The sequence below is a fragment of the Lampris incognitus genome, chromosome 7, assembly GCF_029633865.1.
Source record: "Lampris incognitus isolate fLamInc1 chromosome 7, fLamInc1.hap2, whole genome shotgun sequence".
Classification (NCBI taxonomy): Eukaryota; Metazoa; Chordata; class Actinopteri; order Lampriformes; family Lampridae; genus Lampris; species Lampris incognitus.
In genome coordinates this window covers 61065472-61083139 of record NC_079217.1, presented here as the reverse complement: position 1 = coordinate 61083139, position 17668 = coordinate 61065472, and the positions used below count along the sequence as shown (strand labels likewise).

General features: G+C 51.4%; 2 protein-coding genes across 3 annotated transcripts; one reads left to right on the top strand and one right to left on the bottom strand.

The window, feature by feature from the left end:
* Positions 1–3594: 3594 nt before the first annotated feature.
* irf2bp1 (interferon regulatory factor 2 binding protein 1) lies at positions 3595–6581 on the bottom strand. Its single transcript, XM_056283923.1, has 3 exons — positions 5249–6581; positions 4792–5132; positions 3595–4356 (listed from the first exon to the last, which is right to left on the bottom strand). Exons 1-2 carry the CDS (start codon positions 6256–6258, stop codon positions 4832–4834), a joined length of 1311 nt encoding a protein of 436 aa, XP_056139898.1. The 5' UTR covers positions 6259–6581; the 3' UTR covers positions 3595–4356; positions 4792–4831.
* Positions 6582–6754: 173 nt separating this feature from the next.
* On the top strand, positions 6755–9880 carry polr1g (RNA polymerase I subunit G). 2 transcript variants are annotated; one of them, XM_056283910.1, is made up of 4 exons: positions 6755–6913; positions 7452–7593; positions 8687–9460; positions 9619–9880. In XM_056283910.1, the coding sequence occupies exons 1-3, from the start codon at positions 6832–6834 to the stop codon at positions 9447–9449; spliced, it is 987 nt and encodes a 328-aa protein (XP_056139885.1). In that variant the 5' UTR covers positions 6755–6831; the 3' UTR covers positions 9450–9460; positions 9619–9880. The 2 variants fall into 2 exon arrangements, with proteins under 2 accessions (XP_056139885.1, XP_056139884.1); XM_056283909.1 differs by having other exon boundaries at positions 8687–9880.
* Positions 9881–17668: the final 7788 nt, after the last annotated feature.

The window sequence follows — 17668 nt, the reverse complement described above, 5'->3', positions numbered from 1 at the left end:
ACACCTCTATAATTGGTTTAACAAAAGCCTTAATGAGGTGACACTCGGAGGAAACGACGCATCGGCCCGCTGCGCTGCAGCCCCGCACTATCTGGAGGGGGCGGGGGGGATGATTAAGTCCCCCCCCCCAGTTAAACAATAAAAAAAACCGCTACGCCTCCCGGATTAATCAGGACTCTTCATAGAGAGCTGAGTGAGATCTGACACGCAGTTTACAATCCCAGATCTGTGTCCGGCACGGTTACAAGACCACCTGACCCCCCCCCCGCCCCGGAAGACTAAGGTCAAGTGGTTTAAACTTACGTGTCTTCAAGTCTTAATTACGTGGTTCAATACGCGCCATCTAGTGGCCATCAGCAGCCAGTGGCAACTCAGTGGAGTATTTCTTTTAATTGCTAACGAGCGTTTTAAAACCTCCTCATGCGACAGCAGACCACGTGGTCCGAACCGCGAGCCATTTTTCCCATCGTTTGCAATGAACACATTTCCGAAATTGTTGAATTTACTTCTCACTCATACCCCGCCACCTGCCCAACATGCAGGAGATGTTCTCACCGTCCATTTCCAAACTGATAAGACTTCAGTTCCAAATCTAACACATGGGACTCAAACGGGCAGCAGTTCTGGCAAGTCCACAACCACCCGTCGCAAGTTGTTGGTCGTAGATCCGTCACAGCAGATCCCCGTCAGCGCTGAAGGCCTTTGACTTTCATGACCATCTTTAAAACAGGGAACATCTTTGGGTTGATTTAGCTCAAGATGGAGCCAGCAAAAAACAGAGGGGCGTGTGAAGAGGAAAACAAATGGCTGGATGATGGAGGAGGGGAGGGGAGGGGAGGGGAGGGGAGTGTGTGGTGGCATGCGGCACAGAGGAAGGCCTCAAGCAGGAGTAATGGGGTTTCGGGTCTTTACTTGTAATCCCTTTAGGCAGCATTGTCAGGCAGTGTGATGTACTGGGGGCTGTTCCATGGAGTTCGGCTCTGCCGTTGTGTTGCGTAACGGCAGGTTTGTTGGGAAAAAAAGACCACACTGTGAACGATAAGGCGATATGATTTGCTACTGCAAAGAAAGACATCTTGCAAAACTAAAACCGCGGCGCTGCACGCCCAGCTCTCTTTATCGTGGGGGGGAGCCGTGTCGTTGCGTCATGTGTGCAGTGTTTTGGTGCATTTGGGGCACAACCGCGGTGCCAAACGCCAATGCCGGGGCAGAATCGTACGTATGAAGAGTGGAAGAAGTGAGCTGGCCATTAAAAAAAAGTGCTCGTTGGCGATTGCAAAAAAAACCCCCCCAACATCTGTAAATACAGGGCAAAGGTCAGGATTTTGAAAGATCCCTCTATCGATCACAAACCAAGCAGGAGTCCAAAGTTTTAAAGGCCGATAAAAAAAAAAAATTTTGACCCTTGCGAAACTGGCACCGGCCGTGGCAGCGCGGGTGAATGGTTAATGAAAACAGCCCTGACAAACTGCACAGGTCTCCCCGGGCAGCCCTGTCACAGCCCTACTGGTTATGGATGGGTGGGGGGGGGGCGGGTAAGTCAAGGAGGTGATTTGCATAGTGACGCCTTTCTCCCTGGTGGTGTCAGCGGGCCCAACCGGACCGCGTCACTCATTACAATGCGAACCCGGCGTGACAGCTGAGAAAGCGCCGAGAGGAAAGGACTCCACTCCGTTTATTAGCAGTTCTGTTTTTATTTCCAACATGAAGCCGAGACAATCCCATAGAAAAGAAAATAATCAACACCTCGTTAAAGGACACGGCAGAGAAATGCAACAGAGAGAAAACGCGCACGCGGCCGACACGACACAGACCCAGGACAAGTGAGGTGTCGGCTGAAACACAAGAGGTTTAGCTTACAAAGCAACAACCCATAAACACAAAGGCAGCTGAAGAGAAACACACACATATTAAAGTTACTTAACTATTTACCATCTCGATAGGAAAAAAAGCCATTGCACTCCTACTTCCCCTGAGTATCACACACACACACAGGCAGACAGACAGACACACACACACAGGCAGGCAGACAGACACACACACAGGCAGACAGACAGGCAGACACACACACACACACACACACAGGCAGACAGACAGGCAGACACACACACACACAGGTGGAGCGGCAGACACACACACACAAACACACACACACACAGGCAGAGAAGCAGACACACACACAGGCAGACAGACAGACAGACACACACACACAGACAGACAGACACACACACAGGCAGACAGACAGACAGACACACACACACAAACACACACACACACAGGCAGACAGACAGACACACACACAGGCAGACACAGACAGACACACACACACAGACAGACAGACACACACACACAGGCAGACAGACAGACACACACACAGGCAGACAGACAGGCAGACACACACACACACAGGCAGACAGACAGGCAGACACACGCACACACACACAGACAGACAGCCACACACACAGGCGGAGCGGCAGACACACACACAGGCAGAGAGGCAGACACACACACACAGGCAGACACACACACAGACAGACAGGCAGGCAGACAGATAGACAGACAGCTGTGAAGCCCACTGAGGCAAATTTGTCATTTGTGATATTGGGCTATACAAATAAAACTGACTTGACTTGAGAGACAGACAGAGAGACAGACAGGCAGACAGACAGGCAGACGTAAACATCTTTTAAAGGCACTTATGAGGGATTGCATGATGAATCAGTGCATGTTTAACTTAGATTCTGTTTTCTCCAAAGGATTTTCTCTACAACACACCTGATCTCTGGACAATACACTCCACATACAGAAGGCCTACGGGGTTCATTTCTAGATACGTCTTCTTCTAATGACAGTAGGCCACACAGACCTGGAAACCGATGGCTGAAAGAAGAAAAAAAACTGGACACATACACAGTTTTCTTTTTTTTTGTACAACGTTCATTAAACATTGACACCCGCAGATGTTTGTTTTGGGCAAAACGCTACCTTTGGTTTCGGTGTGCAAGTGTACGGAGCGGTACATATTGCACTGAAAATGAAAAATCCACCCAGCGACACCCCCCCCCCCCGGACTCATCCCGGTCTGGGACATATCCACGCACAGTTGTGAAATCTGCCGGGAATTCGAACGTACGACACATTTAAAAGCTCTCCCCAGACACTCTGAAGGACTTTTAGAGGACCAAGACGTTTGGTTTCCACCGGCCGAGACTCTGGAGGATCCTCCCCCCGCCCCCGCCCTGCGAGAGACCACCGGTTAACCAGAGGCAAACTTGTGAAATGTTGGAGCATCAAAAACCAGTTTCACTTCAGTGAAACTGGTTTTTTGTTTGAAAAAGGAAGCAATGCTGCCACGGCTTTCCCACAATCCTTAGCTACAAAAAAAAAAAAAAGATTTTCCATCTCCCAGTAAGTATTGCTTGATGAGGAGAGAGTACTGGGCCATCTGGTCTGTGGTCTGGGGGGAGAACTGTTCATTTAAATAAATCTCGATTTATCTGTCCATGGACGCTCATTGGAGGGTGGATTCTCATTAAAACAAAAAAAAACAAAAACAAAAAAACAAAAACAAAACATAGGGCTAAATAACCACATACAATTTTTTTTAATAATATATTTCAAACGTTTGCATATTTCATAACTATAGATTGCACATACATACTGGCGCGATTACTACACAGCATATGACATTTAACAACGTAGTACAAAATACAGTCCTAGGCCTATCAATAGCTATCCTTTACATATACATTCGGGGTAAAGCGTAGGCGTTGGGCTATTTCTCGTATGTAAGCGATGTTCATACTACAGTCAGATACTGAGTGTGTGATTGCACTACACACATGAACCGGTGGGTTGTACACAGCAAACACTCTTCTCTCTGGAAACAAGTCCATTAGGTCAGCTGTCATGTAAAGCTGGGACGAGACAAGGCATTCCACCCGGACGCCACATCTGCCTGACTTGTCTCTACATTGTGTTTAAGAGTCGAGCTCTTATTTTTCCTCTACACAAAACTCTGCTTGTTTACCATTGCGTTGAATCAGTTGTGAACCGAGTGTGGGATTCCTCAGAGTAAAACAAAAACAAAGAGGAAAAGTACAGGATTAAAATGAAAAGTAAAAGTCGAACCTTTCGTTTGACTGAACTGAAGAAAGGAAACGGTCCGTCTCCGTAGCATCAGGTGGACATCTCAGACGTCTGTGAGGTTTGGCGGTGTTGGGTGGTGCATGTGGGTTTGGGTTTAGGACCTGCGTAATGGCTGCCTCTCTGGACAGTGCTCTTCTGGTTAACCTCTAATCAGCATCGGTAGGCTCTCGGGTTTAAAAATCCCACTCTCTGGTATGGGACAGGACTCTGCAGAGACCCAAATACACAAAAAAACAACCCCCCCCCAAAAAAAGACAAACATTTACAAGTCTTACATCCACATACGTTTCAAAAGATAATTCACAGTAATGAAACAAACAGCCATTAGCCGCTGTCCCTCGCAGAATGTAAATGGAAAGATGCAGTCTAATATCAGATCCTCAGGACACCTTGAAACCAAACTGGCAAGATGGCCGAGCCAGCGTTGGGATGGAAGGCGGAGGGTAAAATAACCAAGATAGCTGGTGAAATCAATTTCAATGGCAACACAAAAAAAGAGAAGGCTAGCTACCATGGCTACCATGTGAAAATACTGAAACATGAAACATCACTAGGCAAATAATTCCCTAATATAGCCTCCAAGGCCACCTTACAGCACCCACAGAATGTACAACAAGAAATGCAAGACGCTTGTTGACTCACCGGTGGCTATGCCAAGCCCAGGTTTGTACATCTCTCAGTATCACGTCTCTCTCTCCTTTTTGACAGTGACGTCCCCATTTCCAGCACTGGCACCAGCTCCGGTTCCACCTCCAGCTACGGGGCCAGATCCGGGTCCGGGTCCTGCCCCAGATGCAGCCACCCCTGCAGCTCCTGTGTTGGCTCCGCTAGTGCCCAATATGGTAGAGACTTCTCCCTGCATGAAGGCCCACGGTGGGCTGTTAGGAGAGCTATCCAAGGGGCAACGCTCTCCGCTGGGGCAGTACACCTCCCCTTCACCCCGCCGGCTCTGGATGTAACCTCTGGTGCATGGGAAGCAAAACCTGGATTTGCAAAGACACAGGAAACCAGTTAACTTGGGGAAAAAAACAATTATTACATGTGTCGGTGTAATTCCTGCGTATTCCAAACACTTCGCAGGAATAAGAGGTGCACAAACCTATGGCCCGCCACAGAAGGACACTGAACAAAGTGTGTGTCTTCGAGCCGTTCGTGACACAGGGTGCAGGAGAGAGTGGTTCCGGAGGAAAGGGTGCTGCCTGCTGATGCAGAACCCAGCTCCGACGCTCCGCCGTGGGGCAATGCTGCAGCCGTGGTGGCCGCCTCTGCAGAGTTGCTGGAGCCCATGGGCTCGCCTCCGGATCTGGCGGACATGGGTCGTGGCTGCCTGGCAGGGGAGGAGGCGGGCTTTGGGCTGGTCTGGCTTACTCCTCCAGCCATGGACGGCGAAGAGGAGGGGAGGCCCGTATTCTTGGAGCTGCTGCCAGCAGCCACCGTGTGGCCCTGCGTCTGCGTCTTGGGCTGGCTCTGGGATGAACTCAGCTCGCGCTCCAGCTCAGGGGTCATAAAGGACGCTATCCCCATCCCTATGCCCAAGTGTCTGCGGCTCATCTCCGCCAGCACCGGGGCGGGGAAGATCAACGGGCTGCTCATGGGGGCCCGGGCCGTCAGGGCGGGCATGCCCGACAGCAGGCCGTGGGAGATTCCGGCGATACCCTGGGTGACGAGGTTCGAGGGGATGACGGCGCTCATCATGGGTCTGCGGCTGCCGCTCGGGCTCTGGCGGTTCACTTCCGGCGGCGGCTGGCCGTCCCGGTGCAGCCCGTTTGGTGGCACGCGCGCGGCGGACCCGGCGCCCTCTCGGTTTAGTCCCCGCTCGTAGCGGTCGGCATGGGGCCTGCCCGGGTCGCCGGCCCCCTCACCTCTGCCACCTGCGCCGTGTTTGTGGGACGGGGAAGGACCGGGCGACCGTACACTGCCGTCCTGCATCCCGTGGGTTCTCTTCAGCTGCCGGGCGCTCGCTATCAGGAACTCTATCTGGTTTGCCCCCTCGTAGTTGACGCAGCCCCGGCAGACCACCTCGCTGAAGTCCCACACCACGGTCCACGGCATCTTGGGCAGGTCGCACAGGTAGCACCACTGGCGCCGGGAGGACGACGGCGACGACATGGCCGAAGCAGAGCAAGCTAGGCTATAGCCTTAGGCTAGGCTAAGCTGGCCAGCGGCGGGTGACGTTACCAACGAGCTAGCTAGCTAGCTAGCTAGCGGGCTAACGCGCTCAACCTATTTCGGAGTCGACAGGCGCGAGCCCTCGTCTCGCGGTCGGGTTTTCTGAGCTAACGCATTTGAGGGGAACTTCGGAAATAACGTCGGGGCGTTCGGAGAGAGTCCGCCGGGATAAACGCCCGACGCGCACGTCCTCGGTCCTTTTTTTTTTTTTTTACTAAGAAGTTTTGTTTACCGCCTCGGCCCCGTTCCTCGCCGCTGTCAACCGCCTCTCCGGCGGACGTCGGGAGGTTACGCAACCGGGCGCGGTGCATTGTGGGGAGCCGAGTTCGCGTCCGTCGCGGCGCCGTTCGAAGGAGCGGCGAACGAAACTACGGGCGAGAATAGAACGGAAATGGCGTAATCACGGGTTAAAGGTCATTTCTCCCCACCCCCGCCGTCAACACGTGCCTCGCCGCGGCCATGCGCTGTGGAGGAGATGCGTCCGGCGATAGCGACGAGTTATAGACGTCGAACATGTTGAGAGACGAGGCTTCACCGAACGACGGCGAAGCCGGAGATCCCGGCGCCCCGCCAGCGGCGAGGCGGGTGGGCCACGGTAAGCTCTTACACCCGGGGGGGGGGGGTCCGGAGGGTCCGGAGTTCGTCTCTCCGCGTTAAATCAGCTGTCTCGCGGTGGAGCCGTGCCTCCATCCTGTTAGAGCAGCGTTTCTCAACCCAGTCCTCAAGGACCCCCTATCCTGCAGATTTTCTTTGCAACCCTGAATAGGTACCTGTTGGTAGTTATTCAACCAATCAGCATTGCATTTTGTCAGACGTTTGCACACCTTGCATAATTAAGTGCTGCGAGATGATCGGTCAAGCAGGGCTACCTATGCAGGGTTACAATGACAATCTGCAGGATAGGGGTTCCTTGAGGACTGGGTTGAGAAACGCTGGGTTAGAGCATCTGTGCTAGAGCCTGGTCCATGTTCAGGCGAAGGCCGCCAGATACTGGGGATGCTGGCTGTTGGCTGCTATCTCAGCCTGCACACTGAGCAGCAGTGTGAGGAATCTAGCAGTTTGAGACATTCTGCAGCACTTACTTGCCTCTGGAACACCGACGGTTGACCTGCCTTGTGTCTTTGGATCCACAGATAAGGTCAGCAGGTACCAGTGCCCTGCTGACGTTGTGGCTTTCCGCCATAAGCCCTGCAGTGGAACTCTGGCCAGCAGCCTGAGCAAAAAAAACAGCGAGTTATGGCTGATTAAAGCCCCTGCCAGCTTCGACCCAGAAAGGTAGGTAGGCTCTCTCTCTCTCTCTCTCTCTCTCTCTCTCTCTCTCTCTCTCTCTCTCTCTCTCTCTCAGATTCATTTCAGTGAGTCCCATTCATTTCCAATTGATTTGTTATGAATGTGTTTCTAATTATGGTACAAGGCATGGCATTTTTATTTATGGAGACAGATTTTCATGTTGCCCTATTATAACCAGCCGTTATCCTTTCCCGGGGTTGTGCTCTGCTATAATAACTACTCGGCTTTCATCGCACTCTTGAGTTCCTTTTGAAAAGACTGAAATCCCCTCATTTTCTCCCCAATTGTACTTGGCCAATTACCCCACTCTTCCAAGCCGTCCCGGTTTCTGCGCCACCCCCTCTGCCGCTCCAGGAGGGCTTGCAGACTACCACGTGCCTCCTCCCATACATGTGGAGTCGCCAGCCGCTTCTTTTCACCTGACAGTGAGGAGTTTTACCAGGGGGATGCAGCACGTTGAAGGATCACGCTACTCCCCCCCAGCCCAGCCCCCCCCCGAACAGGCGCCCCGACCGACCAGAGGAGGCGCCGCTGCAGTGAACAGTGTCTGCGGCTTCCCACCCGCAGACACGGCCAGTTGTGTCTGTAGGGATGCCCGAGCAAGCCGGAGGCAACACGGGGATTCGAACCGGAGACCCCCGTGTTGGTAGACAGCGGAATAGACCGCCGTGCTGCCCGGATGCCCCAAATTCTGTCATTTCTTACCAAACAAGTTGAACAGCTAAATATGTCCTACATCACCGAATAGTGACGTAGCGGATGTGCTCGCTTGCACTCCAAGTTGTCCCATCAGTAGTTGGCGTGGCAGCGTAGCCATAACAACTGACCCAGCGTGAAGCTGGTGGCGCTGGGACGGTTTGTTTTCTCTCGACAACGTCCGCCAGGTGATGAGGGTAACAGCCGGGCGAGGGTGGAGTGGTCTACGGAGCTTCTCGGCATGTTACACCGTCCTGTGGGTGGAACCTCCAGCATGCCTTGTTGACTTCCTGTACTGATGTGTTCACTATGTAAGAATGCCTCATACAGGACCTCAGATTTTCACCCTCTTTCTGCCTCCATCCCTCTTTTCCCCGTTCAGTTTCCGCGGTGTCGAGGTGCCCCTCTCAGGACTCCAGACTCTGCAGGTTCCTGCCGCTGCCGGCGGAGGTGACAACAGGAGCAGCCATCAGATCTACAGCGTCCTGGCTTCCTCCCACAACACCTCGGAGCTCCACCTGCTTACCAGCGGAAGCCAGTCGTCCAGGGACGCCGTCTTCGGCCCCGCCTTCTCGGGCTTCCTCAACGTGTGCGAGAGCTACGGCGACAGCGGCACCAACCAGGCGCCCAACGCCATCCCCGCCGCCCCGGCGCCCTCCATCCCACCTGGCTTGAGACAGCGGTTTCAGCCCTTCGGTAGCAAGACGCCCACGCGGAGTCGTGCGGCGATTTGTGAGGCGGACGGCCCGTCCCCCTCGACCCCCCAAGGCCGAATCGTAAAGCACCTCCCGGAGGAAGAGGAGGAGGGGGTGAAGAAGAGGAAGAAAAAGAAAAAGAGGGAGAAGAGTATAAAAGTGGAGCGGGATGACGAGGGAGCGGCGGGGGCCGGCGAGGAGTGGGGCTGGCGGGTGAAGGTGAAAGAGGAAGTCGTCGATGAGGAGCCCCCGTCTCAGGAGGGCGGGCGCCCGGAGGAGAGGAGGAAGAGAAAGAGGAAGAAGAGGGACAGAGAAACGGAGGAAGACCGCGTTGTGAAGCAGGAGGTCACGGTCAAGTGTGAACCCACGGACGCGTCTTACGGGGATGAGGAAATCGTAGACCGGAAGAAGAAGAAGAAAAAGAAGAGAAGCAAAGCCGAGGAGGACTAGTTTGTTCTTGTGTAATGTTATGTTGTCTCTCCCTCTTTAGTTTTCGTTTCTTTGGTGCCACAACCCAGAGTCTGGCTCAACCCCACCTTTCTCTCTTCAAATCTGGAATTGAAACCACAATTCACATGAAGTAGTTTTCAGTGTTGTAATGCAGTTTCTTTTTTTCCAGGATTTTCCCCCTGTTTGCCCCTCCCCACACCACCACCACCACCACCACTACCAATTGTACCCAGCCAATTGCCCCCACTCATCCGAGCCGTCCCGGTCGCTGCTCCACCCCCCTCTGCTGATCTGGGGTGGGGGAGGGCTGCAGACTACCACATGCCTCCTCCCATACATGTGGAGTCGCCAGCTGCTTCTCTTCACCTGACAGCGAGGCGTTTCGCCAGGGGGGCGTAGCGCGTGGGAGGATCACGCTATCCCCCCCCCAGTCCCCCCCCCCCGAACAGGCGCCCTGACCAACCAGAGGAGGCGCTAGTGCAGCGACCAGGACACCTCCCCACATCCGGCTCCCCACCCGCAGACACGGCCAGTTGTGTCCGTGGGGACGCCCGACCAAGCCGGAGACAACGCGGGGATTCGAACCGGCGACCCCCCGTGTTGCTAAGCAACAGAATAGCCCGCCACGCCGCCTCTTGTAATGCATTTTCAATGTGTTCTCAATAAATGTGGCTCTGGAAGTCTTCCACGGCAATTTGAAATGTTGGTTGAAAATTCGAATGTCATTACTTGACTTAAACTTGAACGGACTCCCCCTCTGGTGACGACGCCCCGACTTATTCAGGGACCTGTCCCTCGCTCACAAACAGGCCGGCCGCGGAGGACACGGGCAAGTAAGAGGACGTGACTAACCTTTTTATTTTCCTGCCGCCGAGTATTTTTATCTTCTTTTCCGTAATATGCTGTTTGCGGGCAGAAGCTGAGTTGAGCAACTTGGCAGTTCTGTAACTGGGAGGTCTCAGGTTTGAGACCAGAGAGACATGGCAAAGTGAGCAGACCTCCCTTCACACGGAGGCCTTGCTGACAACACACACATTCATACATGAATTAGTCACACATTCAGTAGATGTGTAATGTTGCCCGGGTGGGCAAATGCCCCACTATGGTACTGTAAACCTAGCAGCTAATTAGCCTATAGAGAATATTCATAAGCCAGCATTGACGTTGACCACAGTCCAGTCCAGGGCTGGTTCTGACTTCCAGCCAACAGGTGGGTTATCTGCAGCACCTCCACGGGCTGCAGGAGAGGGTTGGCTGTGGGGGGCTAAAAAGAGCTGTTCTCGCCTTTCCGGGGCAGTTTCCCCCCCACTTGATGCCCCTTTACGGAGCGTGACTTCATCGAGCAGGAATGAAGCTGGAGCCACGTTGTGACTAACGGTGGCTTGTGAGTCCTGCAGCACAGGAGACGCCCGCTAGACGTCAGGCGGGGCTCCGGTCTCGTCTCGGCTGACCCTGCAGGTCATCTGCTCAGTCTTACAGCAGGCCGGGCGTCTTCGGGAAAGCCCAGACATCTGCTCAGACATCTGCCATGGTCATGTGAGTTATGCTACTAGAGGTTACCGTCTCCTGTGTAATGTCCATATGATGACGCATATGTGCTGAATCATGTGTAATGCTCCTGCCGTCGTGCATCCCCCAGGTGGCGCTGCACATCGGTGGTGAGTCGCCCCCCCCCCCCCTTCCATGTGAAGCGCTCTGGGTGTCTAGAAAAGCGCTATGTAAATGTAAGGATTATTATTAGAGCGCGAACGGGGAGGGCTTGCAGCTCCCCCTAGTGGTGGGTGCAGCCCCCCCCCCCCTCCGCAGTAGTGGTAGGTGGCTGAGTAACAGTTTAGGCCTAACTTTTTCTAACGTACAAATGCAAATAAATAAATAAAATATATTTATTTTAAGGAGTGGGCGGGGCTGCGTGGAATGTACGTGTTTAACAATAAAGTGAGTAAACGCCGCGATGACGTCATAATGTGGCGCCCGGCGGAGGCGGTCGCCCTGACTGTCGGCGGTTCAGCGCTGGGGCAGCGCAATGGCTGATGGGACTGTTCATGTTAGATTTAAAATTGCGTTTTAATGACGTGGTGTCCACGTTGTGGTTCTTCTTGTGTTGTTGGGGGTTCGACTCAGATTCAGTAGGAGACCGTTTACTGACTAACTGACCGTAGGACCGTGACTGGGACTGACGTCACCTCTAGGGGGAGGGGGGGACTCGCTATGTTATGGTCAGTGCTGATCCGGTCTGGCCGGCGTGAATAAAAGAGCACTTCCGGGGTCGTGCGGTGTATGGGGCGCGGGAGTTGTGATTCAGCGGAGATTTCTGCCTCGCGACTCATCCTTCCACGCCGGCTCGCCGCGAGACTTTCAGTTGGCAGCCCCCCTGCCTAAATCACCCCCCCCGCGCGCCTCTCGTGGTATTACATTGTGCTGACCTGGCTGGAGATGGGGCGTGTAAACGTGTCATGGCGGCCTGGTGGCGGTGAGTAAGGTCTGCCAAGTCCGTGGCCTGGGCCAAATGTCACCAGTTCGATCCACCGCTCTGTGTGGACAGCATGTTGTCCTCCTACCAGCAGGGCTGTGTTTGCACCAGCATCCACATCTGCTGCATAATCCCTCGTGCTGTACCGTGTATGCTGTCATTTCACCATTTTAAATTTTAATCTGTGATGTCATATTCCTGTGACGTCATATTCCTGTGACGTCATATTCCTGTGATGTCAAATTCCCGTGATGTCATATTCCTTAAGCATTCCGATGCCTAGACGTTGCGTTGCGCTGCCACCAGGGCCTACCACCGGCGTGCGTCCGACAAATACAAGAAGTGAGATTTGCCCCAAACTTGCTCGCCTCTACCCCGCCTCAGTACAAATACGGAAGGCTGCGTGTAGCACGTGCCTCACACTTCTAGCAAGGCGTCCCACATGGGAACCCGCATCTGTCCCCCATCTCCTGACAGTTCGGCTAAAGGCGTCTTACACTCTCGAGAGCTGTAGAGAACGAGGTTTTCTTAGAAGGAATGGCGACCTTTCTCTGCCCAAGTGAAGACTGTTTCCACGTATCTGAACCGGACCTGTACCGGACCTGAACCTGACCTGAACCTGACCTGTACCTGTACCTGACCTGTACCTGTACCTGATCTGTACCTGTACCTGTACCGGACCTGAACCTGACCTGTACCTGAACCTGACTTGTACCTGTACCTGATCTGTACCTGTACCTGAACCGGACCTGTACTGGATCTGTACCGGACCTGTACCGGACCTGAACCTGACCTGTACCTGAACCTGACCTGTACCTGTACCTGATCTGTACCTGAACCGGACCTGTACTGGACCTGTACCGGACCTGAACCCGACCTGTACCTGATCTGTACCTGTACCTGTACCTGACCTGAACCGGACCTGTACCGGACCTGTACCTCTTCAGTCATGCCGTGATCACGGCGGGTTTTAGCTGTTTGCAGCGGCGTGGGCGTGGGTGGTGCGCTGCTCTTAATTCTCCTCCTGCTCTGCAGCATCTCGGTATTTGCAGACTCTCCCTGCTTACCGAAACGACGGCCAAAAGTAAATGAAACCAGTTTGTTGTAGATGAAGTGAAATAAACCGTGGTAACCCAGACAGCAGACGCATCTGGGCCCAATCTGGGGCACTTTTGGTGCTTCCGGCTCAGTCACGGCGCTGGCAACTGTTGTGTGGGCAAGACAACAAATGTCTTGACTTGGGTTACGGCACATACTGCGTGGGCCAGATGTGGGCCATATAAGGTGGACCTGTGGCTGAGTTGAGGCAGCCACACTCGCCCTGAGTCCGCGCCGCCATTCAAGGCCAGATGTGGGCCGTGAGATAACTGCAGATGTGCGCCATATTTGGGCCAAAGATTCTTCGCTCTCTGGGATCGAGTGCGCTATTTGGCGGGCGCTACACATCGGTGGTGGTTGGAGTGAGTTACCCCCTCTAATGTGGAGCCCTCTGGGTGTCTGTATAAATCCAATGATGATGATGATGATGATGATTAAATGATAGCATCATGACTATAGGAATGTATCGAAATGGGGGTTGGCGATGAGCCACGTTGAAGTGGTGCAGTGTGCATGGATTGTGAACGTGTGTGTGTTGTGTGTTTGCTGTTCCAGTGTAGCTGGACCGGCATGCTGCTGTGTGCCTGGAGAAGGAAGTAAATCTTAATCCCGTCACCATGTCCCTGCACTAATGTGCCGTCAACACAACTTCGTTTTCCTTTAACCGTAAATACAGTACAAATAATAACTAACAATAAGAATAATATGCACAGCAAGAAGGTCCTGGGTTCGAGCCCCGGGGTAGTCCAACCTTGGGGGTCGTCCCGGGTCGTCCTCTGATTACACACACACACACACACACACACACACACACACACACACACACACATATTCATTGGGCTAGGCGGACAGTGACGTGCAGTGACGTTACTGACCACCAGGTGTCACCATACTCCACGTTGTTTCTCGGGGCGGCCCTGTAGCGTTGCCTCTGAGGCCTTTGCTGCACGCGGCAATTCCGGTGTAATTCAGGAAATTCCGTAACTTCAGGAACATATTAAGATAACAAATATGGGCTGGTACGTGTGTGTTTTTTCCAGCAGTGCGTTAAATTGGTGTGACACGCAAATCAAAAACCCTACATTTGAGATACCAAAGGTGGGCTTCCGTCTCTCCCCCCCCTCCCCCACACACCTCTCTCTCTCCTTGCTCTGCACCGGGGTATGGTCCTGTTTCCTAATGAGCTCTATCGCATCCTCACCATCTGTAGCAGGAATCATCCCTCATCCACCCGGACTGCGTGTGCATTATTCACCTCCCTACAGGTTTAGGGGGTCGTGCTCCTATCTCCACCCAAATCAGATGCAGCTCGGACTGGGAGTCTACATCTTAGTTTCTTGAAATATATCGAAACGATAAGGGACGAGACTGCAGTGATACTGAAATTATCATTCAATCAATCGATCGATCGATCGATCCTTGCTATAACTAAATCAAGTGCAACTGATCCTTCTCTTTTACCCTTTCCGAATCTAAATTACAGGATATACAGCAAGATTTATCAATCAATCAATCAATCAATCAATCAACCAAATCAATCAACCAAATCAATCAATCAATCAATAAATCAACCAAATCAATAAATCAACCAATCAATCAACCAATAAATCAACCAAATCAATCAACCAATCAATCAATCGATATTTAAATGTGTACCCTAACCCTAATCTATTGGATTACTGATGGAGTTTTTTCTTCTTCCTGTGGCTTTTCCTCATCCGCATCACAGGTCCAAGTATCGGGGTGTCGCACATGGGCACCAGTTATGTTCTATCTCTTGCAGAAGGAGCCCTCTGAACTGGGATTGTGGGTGACACGAATAACATCTGACACATCTGTGCCAGTGTGTAACATCTTAGACCAGGTCTGTGTGTAGGCTATACTCACATACGAGAAGAGCCCCGCTACAATGTAGCGGTTTGCTGATCCACCCGTCTAAATCTCCCTCCTCTTCATCCTGCCAGCTAACCGCCTTCCCCCTGCCCCTAAACCCCCCCCACTCCAACTCCCTCCCCCCAAATGCTCAGAATCATCTGAAATGCCGAGAAAAGTGGTTTCTAGCCATTTTTAGAAAATGCATATTTTGCATAATTATTTTAATGTTCTGCTATTTTTCTGGTCCTCTCTGGAACAATACCTACCGCCTCCAAAAACAATTAGGATCATAAGTGCATTTTTGCAAAAATGCATTTATTTTTGCATAATGCCAAAACATTTCTAAGTCCCAGAAATTTTTGTATATATAGGTGAAAAAAATCAAAGATGCTCAGAATCACCTGAAATGCCGAGAAAAGTGGTTTTTAGCCATTTTTAGAAAAATGCATATTTTGCATAATTATGCATAATTATTATAATTATTCTAATTTTCTGCTATTTTTCTGGTCCTCTCTGGAACAATACCTACCGCCTCCAAAAACAATTAGGATCATAAATGCATTTTTGCAAAAATGCATTTATTTTTGCATAATGCCAAAACATTTCTAAGTCCCAGAAATTTTTTTTATATATACGTGAAAAAATCAAAGATGCTCAGAATCACCTGAAATGCCGAGAAAAGTGGTTTTTAGCCATTTTTAGAAAAATGCATATTTTGCATAATTATGCATAATTATGCACAATTTTAATTTTCTGGGATGTTTCCCTTACTCTCTGAGACAATACCTACCACCTCCAGAAAGCATTAGGATCATAAGTGCTTTAGTTTTCGGTCCCGCTATCTACACTAACTAACACACACACACACACATAACGAAGATATGTGTGTGTGTGTGTGTGTGTGTGTGTGTGTGTGTGTGTGTGTGTGTCTTTTTGGCTGTTGTAACTAAATAAACCGGCAGACTTATCCTGCACCACTGCGCCATAACACAAAACCCAGGACGATGTTTTGTGAAGGATCTGCCAAATCCGGACCAGAATCATTCACGTGGACGACCCCGAAACAGGGTCCACATGGGACCCCAGTAAGCACGTGTCTCAAACCACCACACTCCACTCTCCAGGTTTCAATTCCCGGTGTGCAATTAGCACCGGGAAAGCGCGAGCTGGATTCGGACTAATTGGAAGCACGCGCGGGGTGTGGCGCCGCAGCGTCTCTGGGCCACACGCCACACGCGTGAGAGGCGGAAGTGACACAAAACCACTGCGGACAAATGGAGGCGACGAAAATGCGCGTGAACTCCAGTTGTGTTTTTCTCCAGCTTGATAGCTACACCCTAATACAGCAGTGTTTTTCACCAGCTTGATAGCTACACCCTAACACAGCAGTGTTTTCCACCAGCTTGATAGCTACACCCTAACACAGCAGTGTTTTCCACCAGCTTGATAGCTACAGCCTAACAAAGCAGTGTTCGTCCCCTGCTTGATATCTACACCCTAACACAGCAGTGTTTTTCACCAGCTTGATAGCTACACCCTAACACAACAGTGTTATTTACCAGCTTGATAGATACAGCCTAACGCAGCAGTGTTTTTCACCAGCTTGATAGCTACACCCTAACACAACAGTGTTTTTCACCAGCCTAATAGCTACACCCTAACACAACAGTGTTTTCCACCAGCTTGATAGCTACACCCTAAAACAACTGTTTTTCACCAGCTTGATAGCTACACCCTAACACAACAGTGTTCTTCACCAGCTTGATAGCTACAGCCTAATGCAGCAGTGTTTTTCACCAGCTTGATAGCTACACCCTAACACAATAGTGTTCTTCACCAGCTTGATAGCTACACCCTAACACAACAATGTTCTTCACCAGCTTGATAGCTACACCCTAACACAATAGTGTTCTTCACCAGCTTGATAGCTACACCCTAACACAACAGTGTTCTTCACCAGCTTGATAGCTACACCCTAACACAATAGTGTTCTTCACCAGCTTGATAGCTACACCCTAACACAATAGTGTTCTTCACCAGCTTGATAGCTACACCCTAACACAATAGTGTTCTTCACCAGCTTGATAGCTACACCCTAACACAACAGTGTTCTTCACCAGCTTGATAGCTACACCCTAACACAATAGTGTTCTTCACCAGCTTGATAGCTACACCCTAACACAATAGTGTTCTTCACCAGCTTGATAGCTACACCCTAACACAATAGTGTTCTTCACCAGCTTGATAGCTACACCCTAACACAACAGTGTTCTTCACCAGCTTGATAGCTACACCCTAACACAATAGTGTTCTTCACCAGCTTGATAGCTACACCCTAACACAATAGTGTTCTTCACCAGCTTGATAGCTACACCCTAACACAATAGTGTTCTTCACCAGCTTGATAGCTACACCCTAACACAGCAGTGTTTTTCACCAGTTTGATAGCTACACCGTAACACAATAGTGTTCTTCACCAGCTTGATAGCTACACCCTAACACAGCAGTGTTTTTCACCAGTTTTGACCAGACTCAGTTTTTCTATATATCGTGCTCTGTCAAGCGGCAGCAATGACTACACAAGCCATGATGGGTGTAAATACCGCGCTTTTCCAGTCAGGGGGAAAGGATCGTTTTCCCCCACGCCGACTCCGCCCACGCCACGCCCCCAACTATGAGTAGACACTGACTTCCTCAAAACTTCGTGGCAACGCCCACAAACGGCTGCAGTCGACGGCTAGGCGACAGACAGCGACTCCACGCGGCTTGGCGACCG